This window comes from Octopus bimaculoides, chromosome 5 (assembly GCF_001194135.2).
Source record: "Octopus bimaculoides isolate UCB-OBI-ISO-001 chromosome 5, ASM119413v2, whole genome shotgun sequence".
NCBI classification, from domain to species: Eukaryota; Metazoa; Mollusca; class Cephalopoda; order Octopoda; family Octopodidae; genus Octopus; species Octopus bimaculoides.
The window spans coordinates 32,603,952-32,625,140 of record NC_068985.1 but is presented as its reverse complement, the minus strand read 5'-3'; the positions used below and the strand labels follow the sequence as shown (position 1 = coordinate 32,625,140).

The window sequence follows — 21,189 nt, the reverse complement described above, 5'->3', positions numbered from 1 at the left end:
ATATATAGATGTATGTGTGTGTATATGTTTGTGTGTCTGTGTTTGTCCCTCCAGCATCGCTTGACAACCGATGGTGGTGTTTATGTCCCCGTAACTTAGCGGTTCAGCAAAAGAGACCGATAGAATAAGTACTAGGCTTCCAAAAAGAATAAGTCCTGGGGTCGACTTGCTCGACTAAAGGTGATGCTCCAGCATGGCCACAGTCAAATGACTGAAACAAGTAAAAGAGTAAAAGAGTACTTTTGGCACATTTAGCTTATATAATAACGTTTTTCATTTTGAATATTTGAAAAGATTAGCACCACAGCACTTGTCTTGATGAATTCTATCATATGAGCTAAACAAAAACGAAATTTTAACAGAAAAAGTTTAGGTCTTGAATTTGCTTTTAGGCATTACCACTGCATTCAGCACATTTGGTCCCAGTAGTTTTTTATAAAATTTTTTTTTATATATAATTAGCATCATGAGATTCCTGAAGGCGAGATCTATGAGAAAAGTTAAATTTAAATATAGTTTTCTTTTGAAAGGAGAATATTTGGAGTCAAAGGTAATTTCAGGTATTAATCTCTCTTTTTTTTTTCACTGGTTTTTACCTCAGTACTTTATTTTCTACTGAATATTTTTGCATATAACTAACATGGATATATTCCTGTTGTCGGGATCTATCATATAAGCTAAAATAAAATATAGATTTATTTAAAAAAAAACAAACAAAAAACTCAAAGTTGATTTCAGGTGTTATTCTCTCGTTTGTGACCTCACATATTTGACTCAAACGTTTTTGCTACTGAACCAATTTTCAAAGTTTTTAGCTCGAAATATAGCTTATGATGTAACCAATCTAAAAATGTAAACGTCGTCTAATTTGGTTAAAAGCTGAGTTAGTGACAAAGCCTAGAAGTGGTCATGAGTAAGTAAATGCTGACCTTAAGAATATTATTCACACACTATGCGTGAATGATACATTTTGAAAAGATTAGCACCACAGCACTTGTCTTGATGAGTTCTATCTTATGAGGTAAAAAGAAAAATTTTTAGGGTCTGAATTTCATTTTAGGTGTTACCACTTTTTTGGCACATTTGGCCCCAGTAGTTTTTAATTAAAAATTTTTTTTTTATATAATTGGCATCATCAGATTCCTCTAATGGAGATCTATCAGAAAAGTTGAATTTAAATATAGTTTCCTTTTGAAATAAAAATGATATTTGGAGTCAAATTTGATTTCAGGCGTTAATTTTTTTTTTTTGCGCTGGTTTTTACTTCAGTACTTTTTTTCTACCGAATATTTTTGCATATAAGTAACATGAATAGATTCCTCTCACCGAGATCTATCATATAAGCTAAAATAAAATATAGATTTCTTAAAAAAGAAAAAAAAAATTTGGACTGAAAGTAGATTTCAGGTGTTACTCTCCTGTTTTTGACCTTACATATTTTACTGAAACTTTTTTTTTCTACCAAAGCAATTTTCAAATTTCGCAGCTGAAAATGTAGCTTAGGATGTAACCAGTCTAAAAATGTAAACATCATCTAATTTGGTTAAAAACTGAATTAGTGACAAAGCCTAGAAGTGGTCGCAAGTGAGTAAATGTTGACCTTAAGAATATTATTCATATATGTTAGTGTGTGAATGATTCAATACTTTGATACCAACCTCACACTGATTTAGAAGCTATAAACTTTCCAGGTAGGCATTTTATGGACAGACATTTCTGGTTATCAGCTAGTATTTAAAATGTTTTTAATGATATTTAAAACCATTGTTGCTTTGTTTGTTTTGGAACTATTGTATGACAATAGACATTTAACATAAATGCTCAATACATGTAATCATTAGCAGTAGAGACTAAGATATTACCTGTTATCCAAGAAACATGAGAAGAGTAGGTACGAGACAGCCAGTTGGGTGATACACAATTGTGTAATCCAAGAGCATAGAGACCAATTTGGAAAGCACATAGATGTAAGTTGCGATGTGGTCCAGTAGGATTGTTGTTATTTGGGGGTCGTGTAAAAAGTGAGGTTGAGCTATTACCCCCAGCTTTAAACAAAACATTCTTTGCCAACTCAAACATAAAATGAGCAGAAGCCTCACTTGGCTGATTTGGTGTAGTTGGTATAATTCTTTTTCCTTTGTATCTGAAGAAAAAATATAAATCAATAATTGAGTTATCTATATAGATAAAATATGATGATGATGATGATGATGACATAAAGGTAGCAATTTAATGACTAGTGAAAATGAACCATTCCTTATAATTTCTGAATAACTAAAATGATGCTGACAATTAAAAACTATTTTCATTCAATTTCCTGGATGCTCATCAAAATGTTTTTTTCTGCAAATATAATTACTGCGCCATTACAACAGTAACAACAAATTGCTTTAAATAACATGTTAATATTCATTTCAAGCACTGCTTCTATTCTTTCTTTCATTTCTTTGACTAATTAAAAAAAAAAAACTGGATTACATTTTCTTCAAAAGATTAAAGAATTTGCAAAAAATTCAAATATTGACTAAGAAAAAATAAACTGACATGGACTTTTTTCTTCACATTCCTTGTCTATTAATGAAACAAAACAGCTTGGTGAAAGAATCAACATTTTCTCAATTACTATGGCTACATTTTCTTAAATCCTATGGTATTTTGACATTATTTACAAATTTATTTTCAAAGAGCCAAAATGTTGCATGTGTAACTACATTTAATGTGAAAATCAACTATAAGTGTATGTAATATTTATGCGGATAAAGACAATACTGCAAACTTATTAAACCAATTTATTTTATTACTGCAATGACTAAATAAGGAAGCACTATAACTTGAACCCACAATGATAATTGTTACAATCAAGCTCCCAAAACAATTATTTTTGTGCTCAGTTGTGATTTTAATAACCTTACTGTATTTTTTTAACCAAAATTTGAATCAGAAACAAAATGTCATTATTTGGAGATCATACTACCCTTATGGTTTTGTCATTAAAGATTTTGTAGCAGAAAAAAAAAAAAAAAAACCCCTCCAAAACCAACCCAAAGTGCTAAAAAGCAAATAATTCCAACCCTAGAGGATTCCCCAGATCCTACAGGTTACAAAGAGCTTGTAACTTTTCTGAAATAATAAAAGGGTAAATAAATGCTTCTAGTAAAGGTTGTACTACTTTTAAGGCTATTGATCACAATAGTAATATGTAAAATTGAGATGATTATATAGAGCAACATTTTTATCACAGTTTATAAGGCTTGGATAGGTGTACACATTTTTAGACATTTGTATATTTCATAAGTTGATGTACTTCATGATAACAACCACTTTACTTTTCTCAATATAAATTCAAGCAATTCAATTATTCTACCTGGACTAACAGTAACAATTCAGTGACATACATTCTAATTACTAACATGTATGAATAGGGGAACACACGCACAATTGCAACTCCCTATTAAAGTGATTATTATGATAAGTGTCCATAGCAAATGGATATAACTATTTCAGTTCATTGTTGAAATGTAAATCACTGAGGATATTTATCACTATAAGAGAAGCAATTAGAGAAACAGAATGAGGTAAAATTTGAAATGTATGTAAAAATACATAAATATCAATGCACTATGCTTAATTTTATAATTATTGAAGTAACACAAGTGAAAATTATATATGTAGCATAGCTTATTAACTTCAACAGAATGCAGAGAAAATTGCAATTGCAATGTAAGATGACAATTTTTTAAAAACTGGTAAACGTACAAAAAAAGTTAACAAGAGTAGACAACAAGGCAGAGACAACAGAACTTGTGACAAAACAAAATGGAAATAGAAAATATAGTAAAAATAACTCAGGAAATATTTAGAGCTTTATAGTATATGCAAGAAGAGAAAACTGTAACAATCTCTCGAAGAATCACAATATATAAATATAACAGAATTTGTTACGAGTTTAAGTAATGAATTTACAATGAACAAGAAAATAATATTTGACAACTTAGTAAGTAACAACGCTTGAGAAGACAAATGTAAAGTTACTATTCAATATGAAAAGATTTAAGAGCCACATTTTACAACTTTCAAAGCAACTGGAATAATGAGCATAAGCAATAGCTACAGGAAAATGTAATAATGGTATTTCATTAGATATTATATGTGAATTGTAAAAGTTTAAAAAGACATTGTTACACTGTGACTGTAACAACTTTTGTATCCATCAAAATGGAAGAAAATAGTTTGATTATATGTTTTTATTACACTAAAATCCTCACTATATTATTTGATGGACTGTCATTCAGTTTCCTGAATGGTACTGCAAAATTTATTTTTGGACATCTCAAATACTGTGCAGCAGATGTTCAAGGTCATATGAAAAACACACTTACTATATGCAGGTGAGATATTTTTCTCTGATATATGAATATATCTCCATTTTCAAAACAGATTTATATTAGAAAAATGTTTCATGAAACATTGCTTAATGGACCAATTTTCGAGAACTGAACTTTTCGATTAATCAGGGGCCACCCATTCTGGACTAACCTGATAGTCTTCATATTAGTAGATGGCATTCTTGTATCAATAAGAACTAAGGAAGTGATCCTGGCCAGAAATGGATTTGTGAGACTGAAACAGAAAACAAGACAGAGAATAAACTGAAGCTGAATTTTCTTTGGAGAAAATATTTCGCAAAGATTTTGTAGTAATCAGGGGAGAGTGCATAAATGTCAAGTATGCATTCTTAACATGACGCAATCAATTAAGATAGCTTAATGTCAATACATGGACATATTGACTGCTAAACTTGAATTAGCATTATTAAATGTCAGCTTTGACCAAATAGATTGAAGAGACTATAGAGCTTGACCACATAAAATATCAGAGGGAGATAATAACAAACAGAAAGAAGAGTAATTCATTTGCATGACAAATTTTGTGTCAGTATACCTGAATGGTGAAAGAGTGAACTGTAACAAAAAGCAATTTCAATCTCAAATGAGACTTTATTAGATTTATATTGATGATAAAATTGAAGAACGAAGGACTTACAACATAATTTTCAGCACCACATAAGACATTACAAATTTATATATACATAAAGTAGATTTTAAGAATATAAAATGGCTATCTTTAAATATTTCTCTATGAAGGGGATCACCAGAAAAAGTCTCTAAGATTAGTATTGTTTTAATAAAAGTTGTTTTGTAAAACATTTCACTTTTAAAACAAAACTAATATCTTAGCTTGGTGACAATCCTAAGCTAGGAATCTGAAACACTAATTCTAAATAATATTTAACTGATAGTTTATATAACACGACAGAAGCATTTAAATTATCCTAACCATCCTCATCATCAAAATATCAATTGCATACTGATTGAACTTGCTTCGATAAAACTTCAGAAGCCAACATTCAACTGATTAGGTTAAACCATTGCACTAGAGTTCAAGAATATTTGTAAATGTGTTCTAACTAAAAGTAGACCAGTGGAGTTAAGTAGATACCATAAACCTCTGCCCCCAAACAAACACACACACAATCATAAAAACAAAACTCCAAGGCAGAAAGTTTAATAACATCTTTCTATTTATGTTATGAGAATATGAATGACAACAAATCAGAAGAATGTCCTAATCAGAACAACACTGATGTTAAACTGTGTACAAAGCTACAAATATTGTGGAATGGGTATAGGTAATTAGTCAGCCTACTATACTTTAATGATACTTATTTTATCATCCCCACCAAATGGGTGAAAAGCAAAGTTGACCTTCATAGGATTTGAACACAAAATGTAAAGGAATGTGACTAAATACTGCTGAGCTTTTTGTTTGACTCTAGTGATTCTCTCATTCATGAACTTTGTAATCAGTATTCTAATGATAAGTGATATTAATTAACAATATGAATGAGAATAGCTAACTAGGCGTAGGTGTAACTGTGTGGTAAGAAGTTCCCTTCCCAACCACATGGTTCTGGGTTCAGTCCCACTGTATGCCACCCTGGGCAAGTATCTTCTACTATAGCCTCAGGCTGACCAAAGCCTTGTGAGTGGATTTGGTTGATGGAAACTGAAAGAAGCCTATCGTGTGTGTGTGTGTCTTTGTTCCCCACCACCACTTGACAACCAGTACTGGTGTGTTTACATCCCCATAACTTAGCAGTTCAGCAAAAGAGACCGATAAAATAAATACCAGGCTTAAAAAAAAAAGTACTAAGGTTGATTCATTCAACTAAAAATTCTTGAAGGCAGTGCCCCAGTAAAATGACTGAAACAATTATAAAAAAGATAAAAGATAGTTTAATGTCTTAGAAAGTAACCATTGTATTAAATGTGTGTAAATAATCTTGATTAAAAATCAAATGATTTTAGAAGAAAAATGTTTGTGTGTATGCATGCACAAACATGAGACATAATTCAATATATTATTACCTTTCATTCTCTCTAACTTTGTTACAGTTAACAGCAACTTTTTCCTCGGAACTACTAGACCCAAGTGAATCACTACTCTTACCACTGCTACCACTGTCACTGCCTGGCCCTTGATGCTTTGACCAACTGCGACGTATCAGAGTAGGGGAGTTATCACTTGAGGTTGTTTCTGGTGCACTGCTATCAATACTAGCCATACCTGGAAATATTAGGAAAAAAAAAAAAAAAAATTCATAAAATAAGTAGCAGATTAAAATAAGTAATGGATACAACTAAAATCCTTGAAAGCAGTGTCCTCACATAGCTGCAGTCCAACGACTGAAAGAAGTAACAGACTAAGTTCCATTAAAAAGATTTATGAACAAAATTCAAAGACATCTGAAGTTGAGGGAATTGATAAATTTTATAAAAGCAAGATGTCAGTTTATACATGGTGACTTTAAAATAATAACCCTATCAAAAATTAAACATTCAAGTGAGACGTGATCCTCCAAACTATCTAGGAGGGCAATAACTCTGGCAGTCACAACCTGTTCAACCTAAAGCAGCATAAAAATGATGAAAATTACACACACATATCAATATATAGGGAAACAATATAATTGTTACATTTATAATTTTACAAAGGTTTATATATACAAGTGTGGCCATACCTATGGACTGAAATGAAGAGAGAGCTTGATTTATTTCAGTTTCCATAGGCATTATTTTCAAAGTTACTCTCTTTCCAAGAAGGCATTAACCTTTTTGTCACTATATTTGAACTAAAATACACCTTTGTGTTATAATTAAGTTTTTCTCGTTTAATATAATTATAATGTTTGGCATGCAAGAAAAGGTTAAGTGCAAATAAAATTAGGGGAATGCATAAAGTTATTCAAATTTTGTATATATCACCATACAAAATGAGTTATAAACTAGTATTATGTTATGTAGCATACTAAATTATATTTATCATTATTTTTACAATAAAAATACCCTAATCGCATTCAGTTTGTCCCCTTTTTTCCTTTGTTTATATTTTGTAAAGCAATAAGTTTCCAAAGTTATTATGAGGAACACTTGAATTGGAAAAAAAACTACAAAATAATCAATGAGTATGACGAGGACAGACTGAGCTTGCTTGCTTGCTGCCAAAGATTTTGGAAGATAAATATTTTTATAAGTTTTCTCCATTCTTCATTTGAAAATCATTGCTTTCAAAATAGCTATTCATCATTATTGGAAATAATCTAGTGTTAAGTTTGCCATGTGTTATGCTTGTGGCATTCAAACTCAGAGTTTCTATTACTAAATCTGAAGCTCATATACTTCTTTCTATTTTTCAAAAAGAGTACAATATAAGAAGATTGACATCATTTCCCTGCAAAAACAGGGGTTAGCCTTGCAGGCCACCAAAAGTCTTATCTCATAGCACTTTCACACATGCAGCACACGTCTTGCCCTTCAGTTTCAGTGATACTCCCCTCCTCCTCATTAGCACACCATTCAGTTCCCTAAACCTCTCCATGTGGCTCTCAGTTTCACCAGCACTGTGGAGTCTAATCCAGCTTCTTTATTCAGTATATCTTCTAGTCACTAAATGTTTTCACAACTTCCATCTTCATGCCATTTCCTAGATCAATTTCAACATTCTCTTCATCTGCAATTTCCTCCATACACACTTTATACTAATGTGTAGCTGCCATGTCAGTTAATAACCTTCTCAAATCCACTACATTTTTGATGAACCAGCCCAGCACATATTGTACATTGAATGGAGTTTTTTCAACACCTTTTCTGCACACTATCACTTCGCTGGTCTGTCCACCTTACCATTTGCCTTTACCTTGTTTTTTCAATATTCACCTCAGTACTTTTTGCAGTTATACATTCCTTCAAAGGCTAGTGTACTCCACTGGATGTGCAGTGTAAGTGTACATGTGTGACAGAGTGCTAGTGTGCTGAGAGAAAAGTTAGGCATAAGAGGAATTAGATGGAATATGCAAGAGAGCAGATTGTGCTAGTTTGGCCATGTAACATGGATAGATGTTGATAGCTCCACAAAAAAAGAGCTGATCATGCAAAGTGGATGGAACTTGTGGCAGAGGGAGATCCAAGGAAGACACGGGACAAAGTACTGAAGGACAACCTCAGGACACTGATCCTTATAGAGATGACAAAGGACCAACATATCTAATGACTTGCTGTACTCAAGATCTGTCCTCCACAGCAGAAGTGTTAATGCTGCTCTTACTGATGAAGGTGATTGACCTGCAAGAGCCCTGTGCCAGTTCCACATAAAAGCACCCAGAACATGCTGTAAAATGGTTGGTGTTAGGAAGGCCATCCAGCTATAGAAACCAAGGCAAATCAGACAGGAGCCTGGTGCAGCTCTCCTGTCTGCCAGTTCTGGTCAAACAGTCCAACCCATGCCAGGGTTCTCATTCATCAAACCATCCATACTTCCTGCAATAAATACCAGATAATCTGTATACAGCAAGTCCAGGGTAAATCCTTCTGTATGCCTTATATCAGCACCTCCAACTCAAACACAAATAGAGCAAATCTATACTGACTCATGTGCCACAGTATGAGGACCAGAGGGATGAAGTATTCAGGATTGCAAAACAGTGTATCAAAGAAAATTGAGATATTGAATATGATAAAACAAAGATACGAAGAGAGAGCATGTGGATTCTTTTGCAACATACAACCACAGATAGTTACAGGCATTATGGTAAAAAGTTAAGGAGTAAAATGAGTTGAATAAGCACTCTCAAGTTATAGGTTACAAACACACCTTATAGCACCCTAATGCACATATCAAATTCATACCTTGTGATGGTTTCTTCCTTAAAGTCATACAGCGTATACGAGCCTCAAGTGCTTTCAAATCATCTCCATCTTCTTCCAAAGCTGAACTGTCAGTATCTTTGCCACTAAAGCAGACAGAAAGAGAGAGAATTTAATTTAACCATAAGAAAATGAAAATTTCAGCAGTAACCACTACGCCATATGCTTGTGGGCATATGATCTGTATCTAAGTTTTTGTTTTTTTCAATTAAGATGGAAATTTCAGCGAATTAAAAGGAAAAAATTTTTTTTAAATATAACACAAAAATGATTCTCCCAAAATAGACAAGTTTCAAGATGTAATTTCAAAACAAATTTCTTGTCAAATACATTTCAAAGAATTCAGAATAAATTCTCATCATATAAGTAAACATTTTACCTGTTATATTTAAGAGAATACATGGTTTTTGGTCGGGCACCTGTACTATGATTGCTTGTTGCTTGTCCTTGTTCAAGGTTGAGATAGTCAAGTCTCTGTGCTGGAGAATTTTGCCATCCACTCTGATCGGGATCACCGCCCACAGAACCCGATGAACCCATAAGCATGCCTGATTGAGGTAAATCAAGCCGTCCAGCAGAAGAAGCTGAGTGACTGCTGATGGTGTTTGTAGTGGAGACTGCAGCTGCCGTAACAGTTGTTGTACTGCTGCCATCTTCTTTTACATGCTGTTGACTTGATGATGATGATGATGTTGATGAGTGTTGAGTTGAAGATGATTTACTACTGGTAGTGTTGGGATCACTGCAAGAACCAAATTTGGTGCGTTTAGCCCCAGCTTCAGTACTTCCAGTTGTTGATGATGACTGATGGCTACCAGATTTATTGGATAAATAAGTTGACAAACTGGGGGCTTTATACATTTGATGAACTTCTTTGTCAAGTAATTTGTCAATAATCTGCAAGTCAAATCCAAAAAAATAATTGTTAGTCTTCACTATTATTCTTCAAAATTTTAAATATAGAGAAAACTAATTATAAATTAACCTATACCTAGTTTACACAGTGAATTGATAATTATCACACCTTTGCTTAGAGGGTATGTAAAACACATATCCTAAAACATGTAAAATTTTTGATTCTCAAAAACATACAATTTCTATAAGTCTTTAAATATAAAAACATAAAAATCAAACACAATTGTACCTGGCAAGCTCATTTCTAGAGGATGTAAAGCCATGAAATACTTTAATCTTGATATTAGGTATCCACCAAAACATTCTGAAAGTGCTGCTATGGTAATGTATTATTATTCTAAAAGTTAAATACACATGTGAACACACATACAAACTTCAATATTTTGATTTTCTAATGGCACAAAAATCTTACCTTACTCAACTTTGCCTGGTCATCCTTGTAATGAACAAGCATTGTAATAGCTAAATCTCCACGCTGTCTACGAGTCCCTTCACACAGAAGAGGATGTTCTGCTTCTGAAACATTGGCTTTCAAACCTATGTACAAAATTAAAAAGTGGTCAAAAAGAAGTCATAGTGAATTGATTTAAGCTCCTATTCACTTCTTCCTAGAGTTAAAACTTCTTTTTAGTTCTGGTATATTTTATCAGAACTTAGTGCTCAATAAGAGCTGGATGAAATTGATTAAGTCAAACAAGACTGGATTTGAATAAAGAAATAGGAATTTGAATTAGATATTATAAAGCATTTTCTTTATACTGTGAACCATATGAAAACCCTTTGCAAATTAGCATTGTAGAAATTTTTTGATTAAAATAAAAATTTATAATGTAAAGTCATGCAGCATTCAATAGTTAAAAATGTATGTTTAAAAGAATGAAAAAAAGTTAATTTTGCAGTAATTTCTGACACTATGATAAAAGCATTAATTTGAAATGAAATCTAGCAAAACAAATTTTTCTATCAGGCAAAACATACCAAGAGCAGCAACAGCAGCCTCAAATCCAAGTTTTTCATATGATGGTAATTTTGTTAGTACTTGACTTTGTGACCTGTTAGGTGATTTGCCATTGTTACCACAAGCTGGACTTGCTGTTGAAAAGAGAAAGAAAAACAGTAAAATGCATTGTGTCTTTTGGAAGAATCAGTTTTGACTGGAGATGTTACTGCATTATCTTTTGTTAATTCAAAAACATTTTGTAGAGTACAAACATCAAGCTGTGTAAAGAGCTTACCTGGCATACAGAAGAGGTCAAATATAAAACTAGCCAAAGTGAGAGGCAGGAGGGCTTCACCTCGTGATTGTAATTTGCCATCCCGAAGCTGCTCTGCTTTCTCCCTCAAAATATTCAGTTCTGATTGACCCAGTGGTATCTTCTTCAATAAAGTCAATAATTCAGACTCCTGGTAGGCTAATTTTACCTGAAATACATAAATATCTCATTTTCATTATTGTTGCTGTTTTCTATAGTGACCATATTATTTTCACTAGTTTACTTCAATATGCAGTGTTCTCATAGCAAATCTTAGATTAATGGCTATTAGTAAGGAATACTAAGTGTTTATTTTGTTAGTAATCATTTTGAAAGAAGATCATTTATTTTCAGGAATAGTGTATTCCAGACAACATTATTTGATTTGTCCTTTTAGAAGATAATAGGCTGTGGTTTGAGGAAGATTTGACTGTCATTTCTGGTAGATTGAGTGACCCATTACAAATTCCCTTGTTGATTTGATTGAATATAAGTAATTTCTGTAAGTGATTTGAGATAAATACAGTCTTCTTAAAAATGCATGCAGAGAAAAGAATGATTGTAGTTCTTTTTACATCATGTTTAAAATTTGTTTTTATCATGTTATAAGAATAAAATGGATATAGTTCAATAACTATATGTACAAGAGAAATTCTACCTAACCCTTTCAACAAATTATAGAAAGATTATTTCTGCACACTTTTCTTTAATGGTGGATTAAAAAAAAAAAACAGTGTGGGATTAAGCCTGTTAATGTTTAGTATGAATTCTCAAAGAGATCCAGAGATTCAATTGTGAGGATTATCTAATGGAAGATTCCCTAAATTTTATGAGACCAAAGACACATTAGAGTGTTGAAAGTATATGGAAGGCCAGATTGAAAATAATCTTGTATTTCATTGTTCATTTAAATTTATATTTTATAGTGTTAACTGGGGGAGATCAAATCATCCCTTAGTCTCCCAGTTAACAATTAACTCAGTTTGTGACTTTTTTGCACTTGAAATTGGTACATATTGTATCACTCTAGAACAATTCATTGCATAAACAGAAAAAGTTGAAGATTAGAGAAAAAAAAGCAAAAAAAAACAAAACAAACTCAGCAACAACAAAAACGTAGCATGAATATCATACCTCCAAAACTTTGTTAGATGCAGGAGGCCGAGGCATTTCTAAGCCAAACATAGCAATGTTGAAGGCTAATGGATAACAGTCAGGGTCTTCAGAGAGCACATTACACAAGAATGCAGCTTTTGCAAGAGTTTGACTAGCTAACAGACTAACACTATTTTGCAGCTTCTTCTTCTTTCCTGAAAGAGAAGGACAAACAAATTAGCTTATGAAAAAAAGGGAAAAGCCACAATATCTCAATTTAGAATTAAATAACATAGATAATAAGTACCTTTAGGAGCTGATACTGTGTTAGCCTCAGCTAAGAAATCTGGAGGATTTGCAAGAATTTCTTCAGCTAATTTTTGCGCTAATTTACATGCTTCTTTATTATGTCCATGCGTATGTAATGCTTCAGCACGTGCAAACCAAATCTGCAATGACAGTTTGAAACACTCACAATCAGATCTGAATTTAGTTTATATATTTCAGAATTATACTCAAGAAATACAAAATTTAGTTTATACGTGGAGAGAGAGAGAGAGAGAGAGAGAGAGAGAGAGAGAGAGAGAGAGAGAAAGAGAGAGAAAGAAAAATGAAGTTTTGTACCATTTATATAATTCATATATTTTAACTACACAAATTTCTTAAACTGCATCTTAACAGCTTTAGCATTCAGATTACCCTATCAAATGTAATGCCTATTTGTTCACTTTGTTTTAAATTAATCGTGCCCTGTGTCATAAGTTCAAGATTTCAATGATGTGACTGTTTCCTTTTAGAATGGCAATGTAGTGTAGGTGTGTGATGGTGCATCTTGCTGGTTTTAACATAAAACAGGTAGAATATTTGGGCTGAAGAAGGCTGGTTTGAATGCTAAGGGGTTAAAACATGCTGAATTCAATGTGTAACCAATAAAAAGTTACAAACTTAAACTTATTTTTAATACAAAGAGTAAAGATTGGAGTTCAAGCTCATTTAAAAATATTAACTAATTTTAGAATGAAATTATACGAAAAATTAATTTTTTAACTGAATGATACTTACATCTTGTTTGCTGTAGCTAGTCTTTAGACCAAAGAAGTAATTTGGTTCCTCAGTTTTGTCTTTTTTCTTTTTCTCAGACTCTGATGATTTAACCAACACTTTAGTATCATAAAAATACAACTGGTATTCATCACTTGATGGCTGGGACTCTGCAGACAGACTGGGCTCTAAGCGCGGTGATTCTCCTCCTTGCTCAGAATGTGCAGAAGTCTTAGCTCCATTTTGGCAGCCAGATGTCCCTGGAAGTGAGGCATCTGAGTCACCATTTGTATCCGACACAACCACAGAAAATTTTACAGAGTCAACTAAGTTCTTGTCTTTATAGTTTTGACAGTTACCTCTATACTCAGAGTTATCGATACTCTCTTGGTGTGTAACTTTGTTCTTTCCATTGCTGCTACTCGAGTTCCTAGTTGTTTCAGTGTCTGATTTATCTGGTTCACAAAATCCCTCAGAACCAGAACTCAAAACAGAATCCATGTTGCCAACATCAAAAGACATCAAACCAGGGCCTGGAATGCTTTTGAAAAAGTAATGAGGTTCCCTGAGGTCTGTGCCAGTTGTTGGGTCAAAATTCATTGCTGGATGGGTGCAGCGTGTTGAAGAATCTGAACTGATGAGATCTTGTGAACAAACTGCAACAGTCTGTACTCGAGATAATTTTTTAGTCTCTGTTTCTTGGATGCGACTAATGTGATATTGAGTGCCAAGACCTTCTGAGTACGTTATACCTGTAACAAGATAAAAACAACAACACAAAACAATTAACATTACACTGTTTTACAATAAACACATTATCTACTGAACTAAACAATAACAAAACACACATTTTTCGTGACATACTTTTGTGTATACAGTATCACCCATTTCTATGAGGGGAAGTCAAAAATTATCCACACTTTTGCCATAACATATCTTTATTGTCGTCACATTGCCTTCTACACATGCATGCTTATAGTTGGCACTATTGTGGTCATGTGATCAAAGTTTGTACCTGATCGCACCTTTTTTTTTTTCTGGCTTTACAGTGTAAGCATGACCGCTCCACTAGCAATGTGCACCAACGAACAAAGAGCAGTGATCTGATTTCTCTGGTCAGATGTGTCAAGTGCTGAGATTCATTGGAAGCTTTTAACACAATATGAGAACAGTGCACTACCAAACAGAAGTGTGTATGAGTGGATTAAGAAGTTTAATAGTGGCTGGACAAGTGTGACATATGAAGAGAGAGCAGGATGCCCATCAATCTCCACCACTGATGAGAAGATTCAGTGAACTTGAGAGATGGTAATGGTGAACCAGCGAGTTATCAACGAGGTAGCTCGTTCTCTGCAGATTAATCAGGATTCTGTGCATCAAATCAGCCATGATGACCTCGGTTTCTATGAAGTCTGTGCAAGATGGGTGCCAAGGGAGCTTACTGCAGAGCACAAGTGCAAACGTCTTGAGGTCTACCGTTTACTTGATCTCTACAACAATAGGGGTAAGGAATTTTTGAGAAGAATAGTCATAGGAGATGAAACGTGGGCCCATCATTATTAGGCAGAATCCAAAAGACAGAGTATGGAGTGGAAACATCTTCACCAGCAATGAAGAAATTCAAGACTCAGTCATCTGCGGGAAAGGTGACACCCTTTTTGGGGACTCAAAAAACTGAAGCCAGCAACTTGCACAAAACACCGAAGCCTATTGTCGAAGTTTTGTTGATGCATGACAATGCACGTCCACACGGCTGCCTAGACTGTTTAAACCATTAACCAATTGGGTTTTGAAGTGCTGGAACACCCTGCCTATAGTTCAGATCTTGCCCCTTTTGACTATCATATTTTTGGACTGATCAAAGACGGTTTACAAGGTCATTGATTTCCTACAGATGAAGATGTGAAGAAAGCGGTGCATAAATGGTTGCACGACCAGCTGAAAACCTTCTTCTTTGAGCGAGGGCGTTGCCAGTGCTGCTGGACTGGCTCCTGTGCAGGCGACACGTAAAAACACCATTTGAGTGTGGCCTTTGCCAGTACCGCCTGACTGGTCCTCGTGCCGGTGGCACATAAAAGCACCCACTACACTATCGGAGTGCTGGACCAGGTGCATTGAAAAGGAAGGAGACTATATAGAAAAATGATGTACTTGTTTATCCCCTGCTTTTGTATAAATACATTGAAAAAACAAGAGTGCAGCAAAAATATGTCATGATTATTATGGTGTGGAATAAATTTTGGTAAACAGAATGAGTAGTATTAGCATTGTAATAGAAATATAACAACCAGAATTGTATAATACTAATTGTTAACAACATGAGGCACTACTGTTATGAAACTGAACGTTTAGTTATTTCCACTAGACCACCAACAGCAAGAAACTTTAAAATAAATGTACATCATCATCATTGTTTTCATGTTCACTTAAATTGGTTGGACAGAGTTTACTGAAGAAGACTTTCTACAACTGGATATTGTCCCTGTTGTCAACCTTCACACATTTCTAAGCAGTGTAATAATTTCCCCCATTGCCAGAATTGTTTTCACAGTATATTGGTAAGGAATGACATTGCTTAAATGATTGTGACATTACAACTCCCATTATTTAAAAATATCACATGATGCCAACACAAAGAGACACAAACACACACACACATACATACATATATATATATATATATATATATACACATACACACAACAGGCTTCTTTCAGTTTCCATTTACCAAATCCACTTACAAAGCTTTGGTTTCCTAGGGGACTATAGTAGAAGATACTTGCCCATGGAACCAAGTGGTAGGACTGAACTCGAAATAGTATTGTTGGGAAGCAAACTTTTCAAACCACACAGCTATGCCTGCAGCAAGTCATGCCAATTAATTAAAAAATATATACAATTCATCATCATCATCATAATCATCGTTTAACGTCTGCTTTCCATGCTAGCATGTGTTGAACGATTTGACTGAGATCTGGCAGAGTTTCTACAGCTGGATGTCCTTCCTAACGCCAACCACTCCGAGAGTGTAGTGGGGGCTTTTACGTGCCACCAGCACAAGGGCCAGTACCTATCATATCTACCATAATTTTAAAATCCTGTTTTTCAAGCTTGTAAGCATGAGTTGGACACATTTTACATTATAAGAAATATGTGTAATGCTGAAATACTTTAATGGATCCAGCCTATTATGAGATTTAAAAATTAAAAATATTTAGACAAAGCTAATACATACAATTTAGATGAAACTAACATCATCATCATCGTTTAACGTCTGCTTTCTATGCTGGCATGGGTTGGACAGTTTGACTGGGAACTAATGAGCCAGATGGCTGCACCAGGCTCCAATCTGATCTGGCAGAGTTTCTACAGCTGGATGCCCTTTCTAACGCCAACCACTCCGATAGTGTAGTGGATGCTTTTATGTGCCACCGGCACGAGGACCAGTCAGGCGGTACTGGCAAAGGCCACACTCAAATGGTGTTTTTACGTGTCGCCTGCACAGGAGCCAGTCCAGCAGCACTGGCAACGCCCTCGCTCGAATGTTGTTTTCCATGTACCACTGGCACAAGTGCCAGTAAGGCGACACTAGTAACGATCACGCTCGAATGGTGCTTTTTATGCGCCACCAGCATGGGGGCCAGTCAGTGGCCCTGGCAACAATCACGCTCGGATGGGGCTCTTAGTGCTCCACTAGCATGGATGCCAGTCATGCGGTGATGTCATCGAATTTGATTTCGATTTCACTTGTCTCAACAGGTCTTCACAAGCAGAGTTTAGTGTCCAATGAAAGAAAGGTACGCCTAAGTGGGCTGGTTACACTACTGGCATAGGCCACAGGTTATGGTCTCACTTGGCTTGCTGGGTTTTCTCAAGCACAGCATATTTCCAAAGGTCTCAGTCACTAGTCATTGCCTCAGTGAGGCCTAAAGTTCGAAGGTCGTGCTTCACCACCTCATCCCAGGTCTTCCTAGGTCTACCTCTTCCATAGTTTCCCTCAACCGCTAGGGTGTGACATTTAACACAGCTATCCTCATCCATTCATACCACATGACCATACCAATGCAGTCATCTCTCTTGCACACCACATCTGATGCTTCTTAGGTCCAACTTTTCTCTCAAGGCACTTATACTCTGTCGAGTATGTACACTGACATTACACATCCAGTGGAGCATACTGGCTTTGTTCCTTGCAAGCTTACGCATGTCCTCAGCAGTCACGGCCCATGTTTCACTGCCATGTAATATGGCTGTTCGTAACGCAAAACAAAAAAAAATATAATACAAATACAATAATAATAATCCTTTCTATGATAGGTACAAAGCCTGAAATTTTGGGGGAGGGGACAGGTCGATTACATTGACCCCAGTGCATAACTGATGCTTAATTTATTGACCCCGAAAGGATGAAAGGCAAAATCGACCTTGACGGAATCTGAATTCAGAACATAGCGGCAGACAAAATACTGCTAAGCATTTCACCCAGCATGCTAACGATTCTGCCAGCTTGCCACCATACATACAATGATAGTAATAATTCTTTCTACTAAAAGCATAAGGCTTGAAATTTGGGGAGGAGGTGACTTGTTGATTACATAAACTCCAGCGTTTCACTGGTACTTATTCTATCGACTCTGAAAGGATGAAAGGCAAAATTGACCTTGACGGAATTTGAACTCAGAATGTAGCAATGGGTGAAATACTATTAAGTATTTTGTCCAGTGTCCTAGCGATTCTGGTAGCTCGCTGCCTTAATAATAATAATGAGAAGAATAAGAAGTTACAAGATAAAAAAAACAAAAAGAAACTTTGGAATACTTATAACTAGACATAAGAGAATTCTATGGATGTGCCAAATAGACATTCCTAATTCATCATCATCATTTAACATCCATTGTCCATGCTGGCATGGGTTCGACAGTTTGACCAAAGCTGGTAAGCTAAGGGGCTACACCAGACTCCAGTCTAATTTGGTATGATTTCTATGACTGGATGCCCTTCATAATGCCAACCACTTTGAATTTATTCATATAACAATAAATTCAAGCAGTGAAACAACTTTAATTTGCTGGAATATAATATATACTAATTTTAAACATCAAATGAACTTCTGAAAGAAAGAAATTATTATAAAAAACCTACCAGGAATATTGTATTCTTCCCAGTCCAATGAACAAGCCTCAACTGCTGGTTTAAACCCACAGAAATTTTCAATATCAGTCTTCTTCAGGCTAACTGGTATGCCAAAGCTTGAACCACGAATTTTTTTGACTTTGTCAATTGTGGATATATGCCAATCTCGGAATTTAGTGCATAGATCGTCTCGTTGGATAGGTGACAGTTTTGGGTTTAGAGCAGCCAGTCGCCATAGTGTGACTATTTCATCACAGAAACTGGCTGCTGCGTGTTGGGAAGCATTTGCACTACTGTTGCTGTTGCAGCGATTCACATGGTTACTGTTACCACTGTGAGAACTGGACATTTTGGTTGCAAACCACCAAACTAAAATCTAGAAAAAGGTAGGTTGATATTAAAAAGGCTACGGTAAAATCAATAAAATGATACTTTCATCCACTTTTACTCTTTATTTTCAAAACAGTAGAAAAAAAAATGTACATAAGACTAAATTATATGAGTAACCAAGAAGATTTGGTATCACAGACACAAAACAAATTAAGAAAAAAACAAAAAATAAAAACCCTTCCTTAACTTACCTGTTCACATTGTAGAACTTCATCTGTGAGTATCTCAAGAAGTGGGACGGCGTTATTGTCACTGCGACGGAACATCTCGCGTACTATGGAAAGTAAATTCCACATACCTTCAGGTTCTCGACCACGTAATGGTCTCAATAAGCTCTGCCATTCTGCAGCAGCTGGTGGTGCTGATGAAGACAAGTAGTTCACATCACTGAAATATAGATAAAAAAATAGAGTATTAACCGTTTTTCAACCCCAAATTCAACACAAAAATTTTGTTAAATGCAATTTTCACATCTTATAAATACTATGAAAGTGAAGCTAAGAGACAATAGGTGCAGACACAGCTGCATGGTTAAGAAATTCACTTCCCAACTACATGGTTTCAGGTTCAGTCCAACTATGTGACACCTTGGGCATGTGTCTTCTCATATAAACCTAGCCAACCAAAGCCTTGTGAGTGGATTTGTTGACAGAAACTGAAAGACTCCTAATGTATATATGTGAGTATGTGTACGTGTGTTTGTATGTTGTAAACAAGTGTCACTGTTGCATTGCTTGATTTACCAATCACTTTTCAAAGTGTACTCAATGCTTTTTTTCATGGCACCAGTGCTAATGAGGTTGCCTTATAATTCAGAAGATTAAAGGGCTTCCACAAATGAGCAAGAAAATAGGAGACTGGAACTTTAGGTTAGGTGCTAAGGAGTTAAAGTATGACAAAAGGAACAAGATATATTGTTGTGAGAGGATAGTATTGGAGAAACTAACAGGGACAGTGTTAGGGAAGAGAGTAATAGAAAAGAAGAAAAAAGAGTAGTGTTTGAGTGTAAGTGAAAGTAAATGAGGACAGTGAGGTGGGTTAAATAGGAGGAGATTTGAGGCTACCTCACATTATATACTGGTAGAAGAAATGGGTATTGAAAGAGATAAAGGTGATGGCATGAAGGAGCAAGGGTATACCGCCAAGGTAACCGATCAAGAAGGTGAGTAAAAGAATCAGGAAGGGTAGATAAATGTTGCAAAAGTGTGTGGAAAGAGTGAGGGATGAATAGAAATATGGGTGGAATGAATACAAAAAGAGGTGGAAATGAAAATGATGACTATAAAACTAGAGAAAAGCAATAATATTGGTTTATAAATCGAATTATAAATAAAGCATGAAGTTGGTTAAGGTTTTGCATGGTAACTTAATTTATAATATATTCAGTGGAAACAGAAAATGTGGATTTCATTTCTCAATATATTTCTTCATTTTTCCAAACTTGTTTTTAATACATACAATTCTAGCCTATATATATATGCATGTGCTTACAACTATTATTCTATATTCGAAGAATATTACAAGCACTTACCTAAAAACCATTGGTGTGGGGAGACAATGTTTCACAAGTGTTTTTTTGATGTTTTCATGCAGTGTATCAGGATCCAAGCACCAAGATGTCTGTTCACTAGCAGAAGGACCAGCAGTTGGATCTGTTGAAATAATACAAAGGTTACAAAGATTAAAACAAATTGATCATAAACCAGCATTAATATGTCAGTTTTAATAATATGTGAATCTCAAGTCCTAGCATTTATTTAACCTTGATCAGAGTTCTGTCGCTTCTTACTTGTTACAAAATAGATCTATTTACCTATCTACTGACAATTTATCTTCAGCTATTTCCCCATACTGCCAGTAAAAATGAACTCTCAATAAAACCATGTCCATACACCCTTAACCCTTTCGTTACTATATTTCTGACCAAAATACACCCCTCATGAGTTTCAATTAAATTCTAAAATAATCATGAATTTAGACTAGTCTCATTAAACACCTGTAACTTTTTTATTTATCAACATATTAATGTGATATTTGGAACATAATTAAAGAAAGGGTTCTTAATCAATTCTATTGCATAATTTTTGTCTCAAAGTTCT

At 34.7% G+C, this 21,189-nt stretch overlaps 1 protein-coding gene across 1 annotated transcript in view; it reads right to left on the bottom strand.

Moving 5' to 3' along the window:
• The window catches only part of LOC106882316 (zinc finger SWIM domain-containing protein 8), a 32,660-nt gene extending 11,891 nt beyond the window's left edge, over positions 1–20,769 (bottom strand). Inside the window, exons 1-13 of the mRNA XM_052968266.1 lie at positions 20,622–20,769; positions 19,282–19,477; positions 18,710–19,076; positions 13,589–14,319; positions 12,834–12,975; positions 12,566–12,741; positions 11,414–11,600; positions 11,157–11,270; positions 10,591–10,715; positions 9,643–10,160; positions 9,246–9,349; positions 6,429–6,627; positions 1,863–2,143 (exon numbers count right to left, since the gene is read on the bottom strand). Of these exons, the coding sequence (XP_052824226.1) occupies positions 1,863–2,143; positions 6,429–6,627; positions 9,246–9,349; positions 9,643–10,160; positions 10,591–10,715; positions 11,157–11,270; positions 11,414–11,600; positions 12,566–12,741; positions 12,834–12,975; positions 13,589–14,319; positions 18,710–19,076; positions 19,282–19,477; positions 20,622–20,632 (3,151 nt within the window). The 5' untranslated portion in view covers positions 20,633–20,769. The remainder of the gene's footprint in view (positions 1–1,862; positions 2,144–6,428; positions 6,628–9,245; positions 9,350–9,642; positions 10,161–10,590; positions 10,716–11,156; positions 11,271–11,413; positions 11,601–12,565; positions 12,742–12,833; positions 12,976–13,588; positions 14,320–18,709; positions 19,077–19,281; positions 19,478–20,621) is intronic.
• Positions 20,770–21,189: the final 420 nt, after the last annotated feature.